The sequence below is a fragment of the Haemaphysalis longicornis genome, unplaced genomic scaffold, assembly GCF_048455015.1.
Source record: "Haemaphysalis longicornis isolate Haplotype H1 unplaced genomic scaffold, Haemaphysalis longicornis Haplotype H1 scaffold_115, whole genome shotgun sequence".
Taxonomy (NCBI): Eukaryota; Metazoa; Arthropoda; class Arachnida; order Ixodida; family Ixodidae; genus Haemaphysalis; species Haemaphysalis longicornis.
Genome location: NW_027526220.1, coordinates 513,515 through 531,489, shown reverse-complemented (window position 1 = coordinate 531,489; position 17,975 = coordinate 513,515). Strand labels below are relative to the sequence as shown.

The window sequence follows — 17,975 nt, the reverse complement described above, 5'->3', positions numbered from 1 at the left end:
GACGGAGGCGTTCGGGAGCATTGAATTTAAAATGCTCAAGCGACGTCCGTGCAACTAATCGATATGACGGGGATAGCACATGCATTATGAATACACAGAAAAAAAATTCATTGCACGTCATATTAGGATGGGCAATTCCGGTAGGTGGCCGAAGTTAGGTTCGCGGCCTAATGACGTCCCACTTTCCATCTGCACCTTGACGATTTTCAAAATCCGGTGGTTTAAACACTCGTTGGTCCTTATCTCGCTAGGGCGGACGTTGCTCGGAACCGATTCAAATGGGGGCACATTTTTTAGCCTATATCTTCCTAGAAAGTTCGTATTTATTCAGCGGGGGTTTATTCGGGCAGGGGTGTTTTTACTTGCGCTATTTTTGCTTAAATGTTTGTTAGTGGGCGCCACAAAAATCTTATAAAACTCGTCCTACACCTGAAGGAAGAATATCTTTGCACGCAGACATAGACAAAGAACGGTTCAGGTTTAACACGGCTAAACCTAATTATACACGTGGAAGCAAAGAATAATCCCACATTGCTTTGTGAACGTTTGTATTCGCGTGAGATTTTGCAGCATGGTGTCTAGCTATATCCACTGAAAGATTGTGTTTATATTTTCACTTGTGCCGAAGGGCACACAAAGACATCCCAGCCCGCATGCCATCGATGGCGACTATCGACAAGCCGCCGGAAAAGCAGCGCTTTTGCGCGCGTGCACTGTGGGTTTATATACAATCGTTTCTGTAAACGCAGTCAGCGAAGTGGTTTCATACATCACACGTTAAACTCTTACCTAGTAACGTGGTTCTCTTGCGCTTAACCGCACGCTGAGACCTCCTAGCCGTGGGTAGGCGATAAGGCGTATGCGAGGCAGCCCCTGTATCATCGCCTAGTCCCGTGGTAACCTATAGGCGAAGCTCCCAGCAAGCGAAAAGATAAGAAAGGCGCAGCTTTCCCTGTGACGGCTGAAGGTCATGGTGCCGCGATGAATGACCTCGAAAGATGCAGTGCAGTAGAGCTGTCGCTCTAAACTAAGGTGCCTCCATTTGCGCTTGGTAATCAAGGAGGCGTTCATTGTAAGCAAACCCTATATAAAAGCAAAATGATTTTGCGTTTGAGGTTCCTTTTGCGTTCGTGACAAAATATTCTTTGGACAGTCTTAAAAGTTTTTGGGGCTTCTAGATAACGGTGGAATATCCAGTACATGCACGTGCACCTGCCTGATTTCATGTTTTTTGGCCCCCATGCTTTCCCACATATTTTACCCGAACGTCGATTACAACCACCTTTAAATAAGTTTCAGTGCCTCGCCAGCCCCGATTTGCAATTCCTACAGCGTTCCGCAGGGAGCGTTACTGAAACGAAAACGAACACGTTGATGAAGCGGAACTAAGAGGAACTCACTCGATGTGCTCTGGGCAAGTGAATCCGTTCTTGATGCTCGAAAGACGTTGCCCGAAGACCGGTATGTCGATGGTGAGCACGATTGCAGTGTAGCCGAGTCTTTCGGCACGAGACACGAAGCTTTCTGTAACCGAGCGGTCCTTAACGACTTCCAGCTGGAGCCACCGAAGTCCGCAGGGTGCAGTGGCCGCCACGTCTTCCATGGAGGTGGAGCTGAGGGCGCTGAGAATCATAACGGTGCCCGCTCTTGCTGCAGCTGCAGTGCACAATGTACCAGCACAATATGACGATTTGTTCATAATACTGGTGCCGCATATGCAGAAATTCAAGAGTAATGAATGCGCTACTTACACCACTTACATCTCAAGTATTTCTTAACAAAATGTGCTCAGTTAGATGAGAATAAGCTGATTCGGCACAACGTTTTCAGCAATGAAGCGGCTTTCAAATACACTAGACTGTATGACAGCCAAAGGGATTTTTCGAGCTTCTCAGAGCAACTGCCTGGCTTCGAAGAAACTTTTTCGCGCTGTAGGAATATCAAATTTTCTTTTACCCGGAATTTATTATTTGGGGCCTGAGTATACCGTACAGCATATCCGGTAAGTATATTGGTGTACACCGTATTCGTTGTGAAAATGATTCGCCTTTTGCGTCCCGACATATCCTTTGTCAATGAATGAGTAAGTGGAGCTGGTTTCAGCAGCTTACGGGCGGAAATGATAATTAATTGTGGCGCACCGCGCAGACCGGTTGTGAATTTACCTGAGGTATGAAAGGTGTTTTCTTTCGGTTTTGACAATTTTGAAATGAAAGGGCGGACACTGAAAACAAACGCCTACATCTGAAATATTGCCCTTCAAAGTACTGAGTCGAATATTTTTGCAAAAGCTACACCGCAAACATAACTCAGTCTTTTACTCTTAATTAAAAGTGGGAGTGTTTTAAGACAGGCACGCACATCACGCAGTTAATCCGCGCAACCACAAGTGCAGAACCACACACGCACTTGTGGTTGCGTGGTAGGATGTATCCATTTGAATTAGCATCACGAATATTGAATACTATGACAGTACTTGCAAATAAAAGATGGGTAGCCGTCTTAAGTGCGCCGATACTACAGTCGAACCTCATTAATTCGTAGTCGCATAATTCGAACCAGCAGTAATCCGAACTGGTCTATTGGTCCGGGAAAAGTGACGTGTATTTGAATGGGGGAACACTCGCCAATTCGAAGTTGAAACACGTGCCATGGTTAATTAGAAAAATATTGCCCCTCCGCACAGAATGCTTTTCGTGAAATTCGAGGCCGAAGGCCAAAGTCGAATGCGTCACTAGCATCCGCAGCTTCTCAAACCTCTAACCGCGTGTTTGCTCCGCGCACACTGAAGCAGCTGGCATAAGACAGGCGATCTCGCTTCGCGCGCTTGCGGGGGCGCGGTGCTTTTCTCTCTCCAGCGGGCGCTGAATCTTTCTCTTTTCTTTCTTTTGTGACACTTAACTATTGACTGCGCACCACAAAGGACGTGTAACACTGTCTATTTTGTCGCGCATACGTTTCTGATACTGCTAGCGTGCACTGTACCGCCAATGAGAGAGACCCCCGCTAGTTTAACTCCGGCTAATTCGAACAGATTTTCTATCCCCCCGGAGTTCAAATTAACAAGGTTAGACTGTACTAAAAAGTAAAGCCATAAAGCTTTCTTTGAAAACTTCGCTTACGGATAACATTTTGTTGCCATTTCAGATTCTACCCATGGGAACGGCGCATCTAGGGCAGTCAGTTCATCAAGTGAAAAAAATAATACCTGTTTTTAGTGCTATAGCAAAATAATCGATTACTAGAAGATAGAAGCGGATGTTTCTGATGCGGTTTTATGAGAAGCCAGGCCCCGAAGGCACAGTAAGTAAGCACTAGAGCCTAATAATGGAATGCTCTAAGTGAAAATCGGAGCCAAACCGCTACTCTCCTCTTTTGCCCAGATGCTCTGGCAACTGCCCTAAAGCGGTAGCAGCATCATGTGCGAACCCCATACTAGGGCAAAAGATTCTTCAACTGTAGAGCTTCTGGAGAAAGTGTGGTGTTAGTTCTTCGTAGCGAAGTTGCGGCATTACATCTGGATGCAATTCGTTCTTTGAAGCCACTTATTCCAGAGTGAAAAGATAGAGATTTCCAAAAATGGGGTTCATATACCATTTCCATCCTCACTTAGCTTGAATTTCACAGAGCAACAAATAACAAATTGTCACCAGAACACCAACAATTAGATTGCGAGTCTATAAACAGTGACACAGGACTGCCTGCTGATTCGTGAATAGGAGGCCCGAAATTTCCCACGCCACATGTTCAGTCCGTAACCCGTGTAGTTATGCAAGGTTGGCCCACCAAGGAAATTTCCTCATGGCTTCTCACTATCTTCCGAACGAAACAATGCAGCTTGGAATCCGCCAGTGCTGTCCATCGCCCATCTCACATGTTGTGCCCAACACGCTGTCTTTTTTTTCTAAAAACATACGACCGTCCGCAATAGCAATGGTCTTAGTTGGGTCAATGCGGCACGCTACTGAAGTGTAAGTTTGTCAGGTAGGTATTCGAAAGCGGTCCTTCAACGATGACAGGACTAATTCTGAATATACGTAAGGTGTTGAATGACAATCTGATAATTTCTGTAGAATAAACATTCGATAGTTTGTTTTACAGCGCACGCGAGGTTTCGAAAATGATTGGCACATGAGTTCACAACGCCATGTTTGCAGCCGACTTACGTGTTCCCTGACAGTTGATCTGACAGTTGATCGCCTATATGTCCACTTCAGAAACCCATCTCATAGTATTGCAGATATTTTGATCTACTGCCGTCGCGATGTAGCGGAGGATATTGCAAAACTAAGATATATTTTTTCTTTTCATGTTTACTAATGTTCATATAAGTACATGTTCATGTTCATGTGTCCCAAGTTTACTACCATAAATGTCGCGTTCAGTATTTGTTTATTTTATTCCTGATGGCACCACATCAACAATGGAACTACGTACAAACTACGGGGCCGTTCCTCAGCCTACACGCATTTCGTTAACAAAAAAAAAAAAACTGCAGCAAAAATTTTACCTTTTGCCGTCCCCAGTTCGCCGAGAGGATGTGCCATTTTCTGCAGCGCAGTGGGTGATATTCCTACCGGCATGGACACAGGCTTTCCGAGCAATGTAAGCTTCGTGTCTATGTTGGAGACGTCCCGCAGGACACGTGGTAGAAGTCGAAGCCTGCCGAGAAGTCCTCATTATTAGACCACTTCGTTCACTTGTGACGTGAGCGAGAAAGTAATTCTTGCCATACGGGCTTTTTCTTCAAAAACAAACAAAAAAGAAAAACAAAAATAAAGAATTGGGGGAAGGTTCTTCCGAGGGCATCTCCAAAATGCTAAATACTAACTGGTTGAAATGCCTATGCCCTCCGTGGTGATCCTTTATTTGCCTCTATTTTGGTTAAAGCAAGGATTCAGACAGGGCTACCAACACTGTATTTCCGCGCACGTTCCACTTTTGCATAGTGCTCTACATGAATGCATAGATAAGAAAAAGCGAAAATAGCGCCGTTTATAAACTATAGTGAACTCATACACATAATCATGTTAATGCCATGGGGCAGTCGTTCGGTTAAATGGTGATAAAAGCACTTAGAGTGGAAGCACTACAACGACAGCTAGTAGCTTTTTGGCGGAAGGAGATGCTTTGTAATAAATAGAAATATTCAACAACGAGTGTCAGCTGGAACGACATTTTTAGAGCTGGAATGCCGAGCTTGAAGTCCACGATATATAACAAAATTTTGAACCCCCAATATGATGAATTTCTCAACACCATCCGCACTAAAAGTATAGTTACGGGTTCCTTTCGCAATCACAACGCGACTAATGGGAGGCAGCTATGACGAACACAGAATGAGCTTCGTTTTCTAACGTGGAAGAAATTATACAGTTCGAACACAACTTGCTTCCTTGAATTCGATTGAGGAGAAGAAGGTTTATCATAACGAAAAAATGTGTTTATTTCATGGCAATGTATTTGTAATAAAGTGGAAGCACGTTAGCTGTGTTTTCGCGCCACAGTCCATGATGTAATTATGAATGCACGAGGGGCTACTGCCGAATAAAAACAACGTGAAATACATTACGGTGTAATCGGCGTCCCGACGACTAGAGCAATTTTAGGGCATTTTAGTGCAGTCTTTAAACGCACAGTTACACGGGAAAGAGTGGGGTACAACACTAACCGCTTCTCGTTTCTCTGAAATACTTGTAAAAGGCGGGCTTTCTTCACCTTCTTGCGGAATCGCTAAAATGGTGTGACTGCACCAAACCTTCATACACAGTCCAACCGCCCAAAAAACTCTCCTTGATCAATTAGCTCTAGAACTGCAGGATCGTTTCACCTTTCGCTTCCCTGTACTGGCCCCCTGGCCCCTGGCTATCCTGTACTGAGGCTGCCTGTTGTCTTTGAGGAAGTTACAATGTGGGAGATATGCGATGTGTTGCAGCGCGTACCCAATCAGGCCTCGCAAGCTTGGACGTTCCCTGGTTTTCCTATAGGCGGCGCAAAAATCGACGCCCCACGTGACCAAACTGCAGGGCACTTTTCGACCATCAAGTCCACCAGACGGCGCAAGCGAAAGGTTACTTTTGGTATAGAATACAAAACATTCATTCCGTGACTCAAAGAGCTCACACAGTTCGCTTACAATGTGTTATTTAAAAATATTATTAACAAGTTCCACATCAAACATTCGTTGAGCAAAAATGTACGCAACTTTTTTACGAACAGCCGACTGGTGCACCACCTCGTTTCTGAATTCGCAACCACAAAGCCGCCAATTCAAATTGAAACCGCTGCAACCATAGAGTTTCTCAATATTAGTGAGAAACTCTATGGCTGCAACGGCCCACCGTTTCTAAACTTTCTATGTGCGCGGAGCACTGGTTTCGTGACTGTTATTGCTGTTATGTGCTTTTGCGTCCATCAGTTGTTGAGAGGACTGGCAAAACACGGTAATTGAGTGCTTGTTGAGTGAAAAATGTGGGAAATTCCGCATCGGAAGACAGCTGTCGAGGCCAGAATATTTGATTCTTCCAACAGAAGGTGAGTGTTATGCACTCCGCTAGAAAGACGGTGCAAACGAAACCGTTGTCGCCGTCAATACCTCATTCGTGCCCTTCGTTCGAAATCTTAGCGCAAGTGAACGAGTTGTTATGGCAAAAAAAAAATGTTGTCATGAAAGCGACGTACAATTGCAGCGATCGAAATGAAATGATGTCCTGGCCTCTGTAAACTTGCGGATGTCAATAAACGATTTGTTCTCACTTGCTGCTCACTGTGGTCTGTGCCAGTCGAGGCCATCTGGTCACCTGGCGTAACATGACTTCACTAGCGCGGCGCAAGTAAACACGCGACCAGCGTGCCAGCAAGGAACCAGCAGGAGCTGCCACGGCCGGACTCGACGCTCCTTTCGCGCGCGGGAGGAGGAGAGTCGAGTCCGGCCGTGGAGCAGCGAGCCGGCGGCCGCCGTGCGAGGGCAGCCATGTTATTAAGGAGCTCAAGCGGCCTGTGCAAAAAGCATCCGCCATGTTTACAAAGCCGTGTTTACAGCGCCATCAAGCGGGCGTACTGGGTAGTTCACGACGCCGCCACTACGCTTTTTCTGGCACTACAGGCAAAGCTACACCTTTGCTTCTCTAAAATCCTCCCTGTTCTGTGACCCAATCCAGCACGACGCCCAGATGGCATTGCAGTTCCTTTATAAAAATATTGTTCAATGAGCCGCCCGAAGACATTCTACATATTGTGAACCACTCTTTGCGTGTTTCCTGGATTCCTTTTGATTAACGTCTGTCTAAAGTTATCTCCTTGCCTAAAAAACCCAGATTACAATATGCTTTCGATAATACAAGGTCGATGACCTTAACGCTTATCCTTGTCAAAATTAGTGAGAGGATTTTATTGTGCAGAAACGAGAAGTTTTTACAAGTTTTAATATATTGAGCCGTCGGCAGGTGGGCTTCAGACCAGGCTGTTCGATGTAGTCGGCTCGCATAAACCTCGAGAGCCGCGTTCATCTGGCCTGTCGTTCTAGAGATGCCGGAGCCCTTGCGATGTAAGATGTCGTTAAAGCGTATGACTGCGCGGAACTCAGCACCCTTATAGAAAAGTTGCACGATTATCTTGTCCGGAATATATTGCAAAAATGTATTCGCGGTTTAAGATATTTTTATCGGGTCGCAAGTTCTTTATTGTCTAGCACGGAGCCACCTCTTAAAATTCGAATAAATTGGCAGGCCTACCTAAAGGATCAGCCCTTTCTCCTGGGTTATTTAATGTGCTGCTTGGCGAGGGTCTCATTATAACGGGAACACAGTCATATTTGTATGCTGACTATGTAGAGTTCTTTACGATGTAGCCTTCTTTAATGTATATTCGTTGTTCTAGTCACTGCAGTTTTATCTCTCGACCTTAGAATGATAGCTAGACGGGCACTGCCTATCCTTAAATATCGACAAGTGTGCTGTCTTGGCATTCCCGGTGCAAGACCGTCTTTCAATTTGTCTGACACACGGACAGAAAATAATATCACAGGTTACTTCTCTGAAATACCTAGTAGTGATGTATGAGAGCAATCTAAATTTACGTACTTATATTGATTGTACTGCGGCTAAAGCGGGGAGAGTGGTCTCACTGTGAAAGAGATTTTGCAATAAGAAGTCGGGTATGCTTAGAGGCTTGTGCTAAAGCTGTCCCGCTTGTACGGTTGCCCTATTACAGCATTAAGCTGGATACGTTTTCAAGTTATCCGATTTACAAGCTATGTCCATGGATTACTTTAGAACGACAAGCTTTGCAGTTGTGTTTGGGTTTACCCAAGTACGTCGCTATTAGGGTATTTATTTGTTTATTTATTGATTCAAGATACCCTCATGGCCCCAGGAGCATTACTGAGGGGAGTGGTACCTGAGCAGTACAACACAAACAAAAAATGGCAAACATAAGACACCTTGGCAACGCATGTACAAGGTAAAGGAAAAAAAAGATAGTAATACGGCCAAAAATCTGTAGGCGCGTTCATACTCGTAATGAAACACGTACCAAAAACAAATACGACATGATAATGAAAAAGTGCAAATGCTACTGTGAGCAGATGACAAATGAAAAAGAATTACAAGACAAATTACAGTAGCAGAATATATGAAACATTGTACAAGGAATGAAATACTTCACTCAGCTGATAGAATACAGGTCATTCAAACGTCTTTGGAGGCTCGCATCCATCCTCTAGTTCCCCGATTCAAGGTGTTGACAGTAGACGCATGCCTCCGTATAATGAAATTGCCTATTGCAAGGTCGCAAAGGCTCGTCATTCACTCACCACCATTCTTTCTTGCTCAGCCATGGCCCAGGTACAAGCGTCTGCATGTGGTTTTTGTCCAGTCTTTACTAGCCCTGGTAAATATCAACGTTCTCTCTGCTCTTTAGTTTGAGCCACAGAATGCGATGGGTGAAAACTGAGTGTGGTAATATTTTCCCCTCCAATTCCAAATACTTGCTGGGAAGGACGATTTCTGAACTGTTGAGCAACCACTTCGAGAAGTTTCCGACACATGTGGTTATGCCCAAGGACACTTTCGTTGAGGACAAAAAAGCTCGTATTGGTATCTTTTCGTCTGCGCAGGACTGGGCATTTTCCCTGGGCCTTCCTAATTTAACACAATATTCTCGCCGGAAGTTTTGGCGATTGCCCTCGCTCTTTGAAAACTTAGTGAAGAGCATTTGAGAGCGCTCATCGCGACGAAATCCCTTTCACTGCGCTACGCTCTATGTTCTGCAATCTTTACTCCTGTTCGCCGTACGCTCTCGATGCTCGTACCAAAATATGCAAGGGAATTCACCTAGTCTGGGTTCCAGGGCACAGAGGTATCTACCTTAACGCACCCACTGATTATCTGGCAGCCATAACACTCAATGGAACTCTGTTTGGTGCTGTGCCCTGCATCGCCCAAGTTGTGCATCTAGGTTTTGAAGGTGCAGCTTGGTGTACAGCTTTCACCAGACAGTATCTATGGCTGCCCCGACATTGAGCACCTCCGATACTCGTGGAAGTGTGACGTTGCGCAGTCTCAATTGTGCGAGGTCACACTGAACAGCTTTTGCGGCCGAGTGCCCAATCTGAGTTTCGATTGACCATTTCCTGCTGTCTTTCCGACGATTCTCCTCTGTCCGAAATTGACACCTGGAGGTTCCCTCCGGCCCCTGGATCTTTCCATCTCTGTTTATAATTTACTGTCATGTTGGCAATCAAGGTTAGGTTTCTTCAACGGGGACATTGCTTGTTCTCTTCACGCTTTAATTATCCGGTAAGGTCGTTAATCCTGTTAAAAAATTTAGGTAGCTCACACTAAGACGTAATACTTGAAGGTACCGAACCTGTGCGCAACCTTCACAACCATCGCGACGGTTGAAGTCCACGATTGCAGCCGATTTCCTTCTTCTTCGCTGCCGGAACGACCTTTACTTCGAGTTTCCTTCATTTTTTTGAAGTGACAATAATTACATTTCACCTTGGAGGGGCGTACGCTCTGACGTGTATCTCTCGTTACAAGCAAGCGTTGCCCTGATTACGGCGAATGCTGGAGTTTTTTGGCCAATTTGGGCCACCCACCCCAAGTATATACGCTTCGCTCAGCAAAAGTTCGCAGGGTACGCTGGGGGGTCGCCGCGAGGGACGCGCTCAGTTTCGATTGGCATTTTCTTAGTATTTTTAACTGCGGACAGCAAATTCTAGCGACTTACTAACCACCTTCGCCGTTAATAAAATCAATCTCGTATTTTCTTTTTCGGTACGTCAAGTATCTATTTGAGCTACAGCATTTTATAATTAGTCTTCATTTTTGGTTCTCGAAATTGTTAACACCACTTTCCCCGCAATATTCTCAGTTATATTTTCCCTTAGTTTTAATTCTTCATCCTTTTCCACAATGATACCCAATCCGACTTGGTCAATCCCCCACAGTGGGTACGCGTAATGATTTCTCTTTCGCACAACCAACCAACCGACGATATGGGGGCTTCTAGATACATGCTAGTGCAGGAACCACGTCATTGCCCTGTATAATCGAATGAACAGGCTGTAATGTCTTCCACGCGCTACGTCTTCTGCAAGTTTTGTCGCGCAGTGGGCTTTGAACTATGTACATCAACAACAGCTGCGACATGTGACAGCGCACACAGTATCGGCGTATCCGTTTTACGATCAACCCCTAATTCTTTGCATTCACAACATCATGAAGGGTGCTTAGATGTCCCAGAATTTTCAAAGGAAAAGTTCAGGCCGTTTTCTGCCGTTTTCTCCCAGATCCCAGGTTGAACAAATTCAGACGAGAAAGGTGAGGCCAATAAACCTTTGTTTGGGCGCTAATGCATGATGTCAATAGGATTCGTGATGGTTACATTGTACAATGCTTCATATGAACTTTGTACATTGTACAAATGTGCTGGCGAGCGATTAAAATATACGATTTTTCCGGTGACCTATAGACGTTCCAAAATTCGCGCCGCTGAACCGTCACCGTGACACAGTCGCTAGAGCACAGCATGAATAAATACTCTGTCATGGGTCAGTATTTTTTGTTCAAACAAGCTCTAGGCAAAAACCGAAAGCGGGTGTTTGGGCGTGATTTGGACACACGTGATAGATGATAAGGGTGTCAAAATCTAAAAACGTGTCTGTATCCATCTGGTGTGGGAGCCACGTGTCCCACACGTAACTTCTAGTGTGCTAAATTTGGATTTATCGGGAACATGAGAGCAAAGAGTTTTTATGTAAGCGTTGTTTTAAAGCTATGCACGTGATAAGAAAGTATCTTGCGCCTTACCTTCTGTATGCTTGTAAATTTTCGGCAACAGTTTGTTGATGATCGGCGCCATCTTGATAGAAACTCTTCGTCACCAAAGGAAGTTTCTGATGCGCCAAACGCTCCACATCATCAACGTTCACTACAATGTCGTCAATGTGACCATTCGAGTGACTCGACATGTTTACAACTTCTGTGTAGATTCCTGCTTTCAATAAGGCTGGAAAAAGATCCTGACTTGCTTTCCTTGTCAAACGCGTTGTTTCTTCCGAAGTTTGCTGCCCACCTGGAGGGAGTATGCAGCCATCGTTACTGGGCGGTCACATTCGGCTACTGTGCTATTATCTCACTAGCACTTGCGTCTGCCTCTCACTCTTTACATAAATTTCGGGGCTTCTTTTCTGGTATCTCGGCTGCCATTCTTGGGATTTGAATAGGACGCCTTCAGCGATCACTTATCATGCAGAACTACTTACTTTTGAGCTGCACATTTTCTTTTAGTTTATATAACCCTTTTTTTACTTACGGTAGCTCTCAGCAATATTTGTAACTTGTGATATCAAAATTTTAAGAACATTTTGATGAAGAGATTCTTCATTGCAAGGCCTTGACTTCGGAATGGGGTAAAAGTTCGGCACAAATGTCTGGATACCCGGCGACAGTAGTCTCGGCTCCGGGGGATTTTATCTACGGGAGCAAATTTACCAAGTTTACAAACCTGGCTTATCCTAAGTAGCACTCATCCCACGCCCTATAGAGAAAGGCTGATTAAAGAAAGGTTTAGTTACTGAAGAAGTAATCTGGGGCTACCGAGATTACCTTCTTGGAGCGTCTCACTACATGGTTTATGGACTACAGTTCATAAAAAATTGCAACGGTACCTGGTTGGGCGGAGTTTTACGGGCACGGACAAATAGACAGCTTGCTGGCACTGAATGCAACCTACTGAAACTTCGGCTCAGCCCAGGTGCAATTTATCACCGAGCATGTTTCCAGCGAAACGTTCGTTTTCCTGTTTGCAGGCTTTCGTGTGGATAAAGATGGCACGTGTCAACCGCCGTGCACCGGAAGGAAACTGAGGCTTCGAAAAACAAAACCAACAATGCTGCACATATGTCCCGGTTGCAGAGGTGTACCTCTGTACTTAACGCAATTGCGACAGTATTCTAGTGCGTTGTACAGAGATGACAGGCAGGCATGGCATGGAGCAGATTGCCATTCGCATATGATTAGTTGCTAGTTATATTTAGCTGTGTGAATGTTCCCTGTATGGAATGGCCCATTCGGCGCAAATGCGGCATCGTAGGAGTCTGTACCAGGGATAGGGATCGTAAAAGGGCCGATGACCTTGAAAAAATGGTTTCTGAATTTTGGCTGACGTTTTATTGAGTTTCTATTGATTCAAGAGAAAATCAACACAAACTGAATGTTCATTGAGTTTAAACATTGAGAACTCAATGGAATTTTTGTTGTGGTCTGCACAATGATTTTTCTAGTGTGGAGTTCTTGTTGACTTTTTGTTGTATTCTCAGTGACTCATGGTGATTATTTCTAGGCACGTCATCAGCAAATGATGCCATATACTATCTGCATGCCTCTTCGACATGGACAGCCAGGTGCATTAAAACTTCAATACCCACTGTCCTCGACGTATCAGCCTAATTAGGCAGAATCTTAGCATATTTTTGTGCAGTGTGAGTGTATTAAATAAGTTGTATTTTTCAAGGGAGTTGCATTTTATATAGGTAGCCAGCTTTCATATTGCCACTCTCAGCACTTTCTTGTACTCATACGTATATCCCAGCTGAAAATATGGCGATAATATCCCTACGACATGCATGATATCATAACGATTTCAACGAGATGTCTTCTATATCACAAAGACGTCAACGACAATCAAACAACTTTTACGACATGTTGTCGACACCTTAAGGATTTAACGACGCTTCGTAGTACTCAACATCGTGAAGGTCCAATACCGCAAAGATTTCAACGACTTGTCGAATAAGTAGAACGACATGCCTTTGATGATAAGGACTTCTACTAGATGTTCATATACTGCAAAATTATAAAGGTATGATATGGTAAAGAGTTCAAACAATGTTCAAACATGTCGAAGAAGATCAAGAATATTTTTATCATATAAAGATTTCAACGATGAGTCCTAGAAGTTCTGCAATATGCTTTCAAGGTATTATTACATGTGACATATCGCACAAATCAGCCCTGCATGTCTTATGCTTTCAGGAAGAACATCAGGAAGAACATATATGTTCTTCCTGATCAGCATTGGAAGCATGCAAGTACAACATACAGCACAAGATAAAGTACAATACAAACTGATAATTTGCATGTGATCGAACAAAATTCAAATTGTTTAGCCTGTTGTTTTATCAATGTTTCTAGAGTGCATATTTAAATTTCTGCCATTCAGTTAACCAATAAATTTCACTTGTCCACATTATAAAATATCTGCTGCTAAAAATTTCTCCTACAAATTTCTGTGCAAATCTCACTAAAAAGCACCGTCTTTGTATGGCATAGACGCTCGACGTAAACGTTTGCGTTCTAATTTTTCCCTTCTTTAAGTAACAGTCACACGAATTATGTCAAGATGTACTTCGGCTCATACCACGGCAAGCACGATCGTTTGTTGCTGCATCCTCGGTTGCTCTTTCTCAACAACCAACTGAATCGGCTGTGCAGCTTTTTTCGAGTGCGTGTTTCCATTTCTGCGCAGGCCGCCGGGGGCGGCCCGAGTAAAATCTTCGCTCGTCGCTGCCGCCTACAGTACCTGTTTGCTGTACCTATTACGTCGCCGCCACCGCATGCTTCGGTCGCCTTCTAATATTGCCTTACATTTTCCCCCACTTGTTACAAACTCAGAGGTTTCCGCTGCTGTATGCGGCTGACATGCCTGGAGTGACATCGCTTGTAATATTAGCGCGATGTTGCTCGTCTGCAGGATCGGTGCGTGACAGAGAAGCGTTATCAATGCCAGAATTCTAACGGCGCATGCCATTTCATTCGTGGCCTGCGAAGAAAAGATCGAGGCTGATCTGCGATAGCTTTTCTTGAGTCAAATAAGGCAGCTCTGGCTCAATCGCTTGCAGTACTAACAATATGACCTCGTCTGCAACATCGGTGCGTGAGAAACAAGCGTTACAACTGCCAGAATTTCACAAATGCAGTATAAACTGGACACATGCGACAATATTCGTTGGTGACTTACGTAAGTATACAATCAATTTAGTCACCGTCTGAAAAAAAGTCGAGTGGTTACGCGTTCGCTTACTGTTTTGAAGGTCCATTGTTCGAATCTGCGTCTAACTTCGTCTTTTCCCCGGTGAGGGTTTCATTAGCCTTTCTTTACACCATGGCAAGCGCCTGTTCCTTGTTTTCAATCACGCCGACGTTTGCCACCCTGTTCCTAATCCCAAAGTAGTTTGTTTTCTCGCCTCTCCTCTGTTGAGAAGCCGGCCGTGAAAACAAAACCATAACAAAGTTCAAAACGTCTTTACAATATAAGTATATATGTCAGTTATTTTATTTGTATTCTCTTTTGCGTTTAAAAACCTCAAATTCAAGTTATAAAGACATTTAAGACTTTGAAAGCAGAAAGACAGTTACCAATATTACAGTACTAACAGAATTTTCGTCAAACGTAGAGGTGCTGCTATTGCAGTCTGGAAACTATCTCTCGCTTTTTGTGTGTCTGTTTGTTAATGGAGTTCGTTTTGTGCTGAGTCATTGCGGGCGCGATTTGTTCAGTTTTAGCTATTTCAAGCTTAAATCAACAGTTATAAAAGCTTTATAGGGTGATGTCTGCCCTTTCAACCTACGCGTCTGTTGAACACGCGGGAACAGGAAGAACGATCACCGCCTTATAAAATACTGCGCGTCAGAGGTGGATGACATTGCGTCCGAACAATGTGTGTTCGTGTGCGGAAGGTGAAGAGGAGCGTAAAGAAGGATTTTACGTTGGAAACATCGTTTCTGCTGGATTAAATACGCATTCTTTTATTTTTTTTTACTTTTTTGGAACGGGTTGTGGTGTTTATGGGTCAGTAATTCGCTAGACCCCCATCTCATTTTCTCTGAGAGCCTGCGCAATATAGCATACTTGTTTGGCGTTATGGATTTACCAATCCATTGTTTCTGCAGCAGTCAGCATCAATATACGCTGAAGCTGGACCTTGGTTACAATGCTCGCGCTGTAGTACACGGCTGATAATTATTTGAGATCACGCAAGGCTCTTTAACACGGGGACGCTTGCTTGTTATGTGCCTCTCAAACAGTGCCTTTGCGGCGACTGTTAATTCCGTGCAGTGCGCTTCGCAGCTATTGCGCTCGCGAGGCCGGCTGCCGCCATCGCGACCGTCCGCCTCGCGGTCTTCGGGCCACGGAATGCGTCGTGGTATGCGTGCCGTACTCGTGAAGCTAGGCAACCACGTCACGCGTGGTGACATTGCCGTTCTCGCTCGCCAACGCTCCCCGACAGCGTACGCGTCGACCGGGTGCCGGCGGAGTTGTGCTGAAAGGCAAGAGATGAGGACGCAGGAGGTGTAGTTAAACAGATGAGAATTTGCAAAGTGCAGGTGGGAGAAAACAGTATGCAAGGGCAGAAAACGGGTCGCGCGCCACCGAACGGGTTCGGGTCGCGCGCCACCGAACGAGTACGGCAATTTCACGACACCTGATGTTGTTGCCTAGCTTCACGAGTACGGCACGCATATGAAGACGCCCATCTTAGAGTTCATGATGTAGAGTTCATAGAGGCGTAGAATTCACATACGTGGAAATTGAAGGTGAAATACGCGCATGTGGCCTCGCAGGGAAATAACTTAGTCTGGGGGTAGGGGGGATTTCAGAATGCATATGAGGCGCCTGCCCACTCAACTCGATATTGGAGAAATGAACTTGCAAAGGCAAGCCAGGCATTGGAATGGAGCAGCCTCAACTAGCACTCACCACTTCCGATTTGAAGCTAGGGATACAGATGCGCTGCTAGCAAGCGTTCCATGCAAATTCGCTTAGCAATGAGCTTTGCATATATCAGGCATGCCCCACCCACAGTACCTGCGTGTCTAATAAATACATTCGTACTGTGACCTAAATTAAACTTTCGGTGTTGCGGGAATGTTCTTTTAATTGCCTTGGAGGTTACTGGCCTTAAACAATTAATAATCATCTTGATGTAAGCATTCTGGCTTTGTATGTGCTTTTCTTGTCCTTCAACAAGTGTCAGCACACTCGCAGATTATGCACTTTCAGGTGCTGCTGCTGGCTGTCCGGGTTGGCTGCCTTTCAGTCCAGTTTCAAAGGCTTTGCCAGGGCCTCACCCGGCCAACCGACACTGCACCTGCTGTACCCGAGTACTGCCTGGCCTTTCCTTGGTGCTCCGTACGCTTTGCCGCCAGGAATGGTCATTCCTTCATCCATCATCTGGCCGCTTAGACCACCCCTTCAGAAGCCGGCGCATTTGCTCGACGCATCGGTCCAGGTACTGCTGCCACATCAGTGCACCCATCGATTATGTACTTTCAGGTTCGTTGTTGCATGCTGTGGAACCTGTCATTATGTATACCTGTTTGCAGTGTTGTGGCCTCTGGTTATTTGAAATAGTTTCATGAAGCAGTGTTGTGCGTTTTGAGTGTGTCTTTGCTTAGCAGGGATATTGAAGCGAGTCTTGGGCCAATGACTAAAGTGCAAGAATAGAAATTGAACTCACTTTGAAGCAAGTATCTGTATGTAATCAAGCCAAGCAAACATTTATGATCTTTCGATATGTTTTTGAATTTGCAAAACAAACTGGTGTGGAACTACTTTCCATTTTACGTACGCTTACAATTTTATCTTCTTCAGATCATACTGGTATTATTCACACTATACCGAAAAGTACATCACGAAGTCTGTAGAATTCTTACGGCACTTTTTTCGCAGTCTCTCATGACAGGCACTATTCTCAATGATTGGAGGATAGCCGAGGTAGCACCAGTGTTTAAATCAGGAGACGGTACTTCACCATTCAATTTCCCTAACAAGTACCATATGCAATGTCGGGGAACATTTCCTCCACTCTCAAGTCGCTAATTATTTATAAAACCACAATATCACATTCGAATACCAGGACGGTTTTCACAAGGGTTACTTGAGAAACACCACTTTCAGGATTTGTTCACGATGTACATTGATCCATTGACGCGGGTTTACAAACTGCTGCATTGACTGATTGATTGTATGGTTTAACGCGCCGACTCAACGCAGGCGATGAGGCGCGCCGTAGTGGAGGGCTCCGGATTAATTTTGGCCACCTGGGGTTCTTTAACGTGCGCCGAAATCTCGTATACACGGGCGTTTTTGCTTTTCGCCACCATCTGAAATACAAACTGCTGCAGTTTTTCTCGATTTTTGTAAAGCATTCAATCGCATTACACACCACAGACTACTCAAACTTCACCCTAATGTGCTCACTTGAGTGAAAGATTTTCATTTCTCGAATGCAGCTTTCTCCTAATAACTATATACTTCTTTTGCTCGTGCTACTGTTGTTGTCCCCCCCCCCCCCCGTCCGGCAGTTTGCTTAGTCCTGTACTTTTTTAATATATATTAATCATCTTCCATGTTGTTTATCCTCCCATGTAGGTCTCTTTGCAGACGATGTTGTAATTTATCACATA

At 44.7% G+C, this 17,975-nt stretch overlaps 1 protein-coding gene across 1 annotated transcript in view; it reads right to left on the bottom strand.

The window, feature by feature from the left end:
* Positions 1-12,314, bottom strand: part of LOC144161472 (uncharacterized) — a 39,708-nt gene extending 27,394 nt beyond the window's left edge. The window contains exons 1-4 of the mRNA XM_077692126.1: positions 12,176-12,314; positions 11,316-11,580; positions 4,511-4,662; positions 1,401-1,656 (exon numbers count right to left, since the gene is read on the bottom strand). Of these exons, the coding sequence (XP_077548252.1) occupies positions 1,401-1,656; positions 4,511-4,662; positions 11,316-11,476 (569 nt within the window). The 5' untranslated portion in view covers positions 11,477-11,580; positions 12,176-12,314. The remainder of the gene's footprint in view (positions 1-1,400; positions 1,657-4,510; positions 4,663-11,315; positions 11,581-12,175) is intronic.
* Between the last annotated feature and the right edge of the window lie 5,661 nt (positions 12,315-17,975).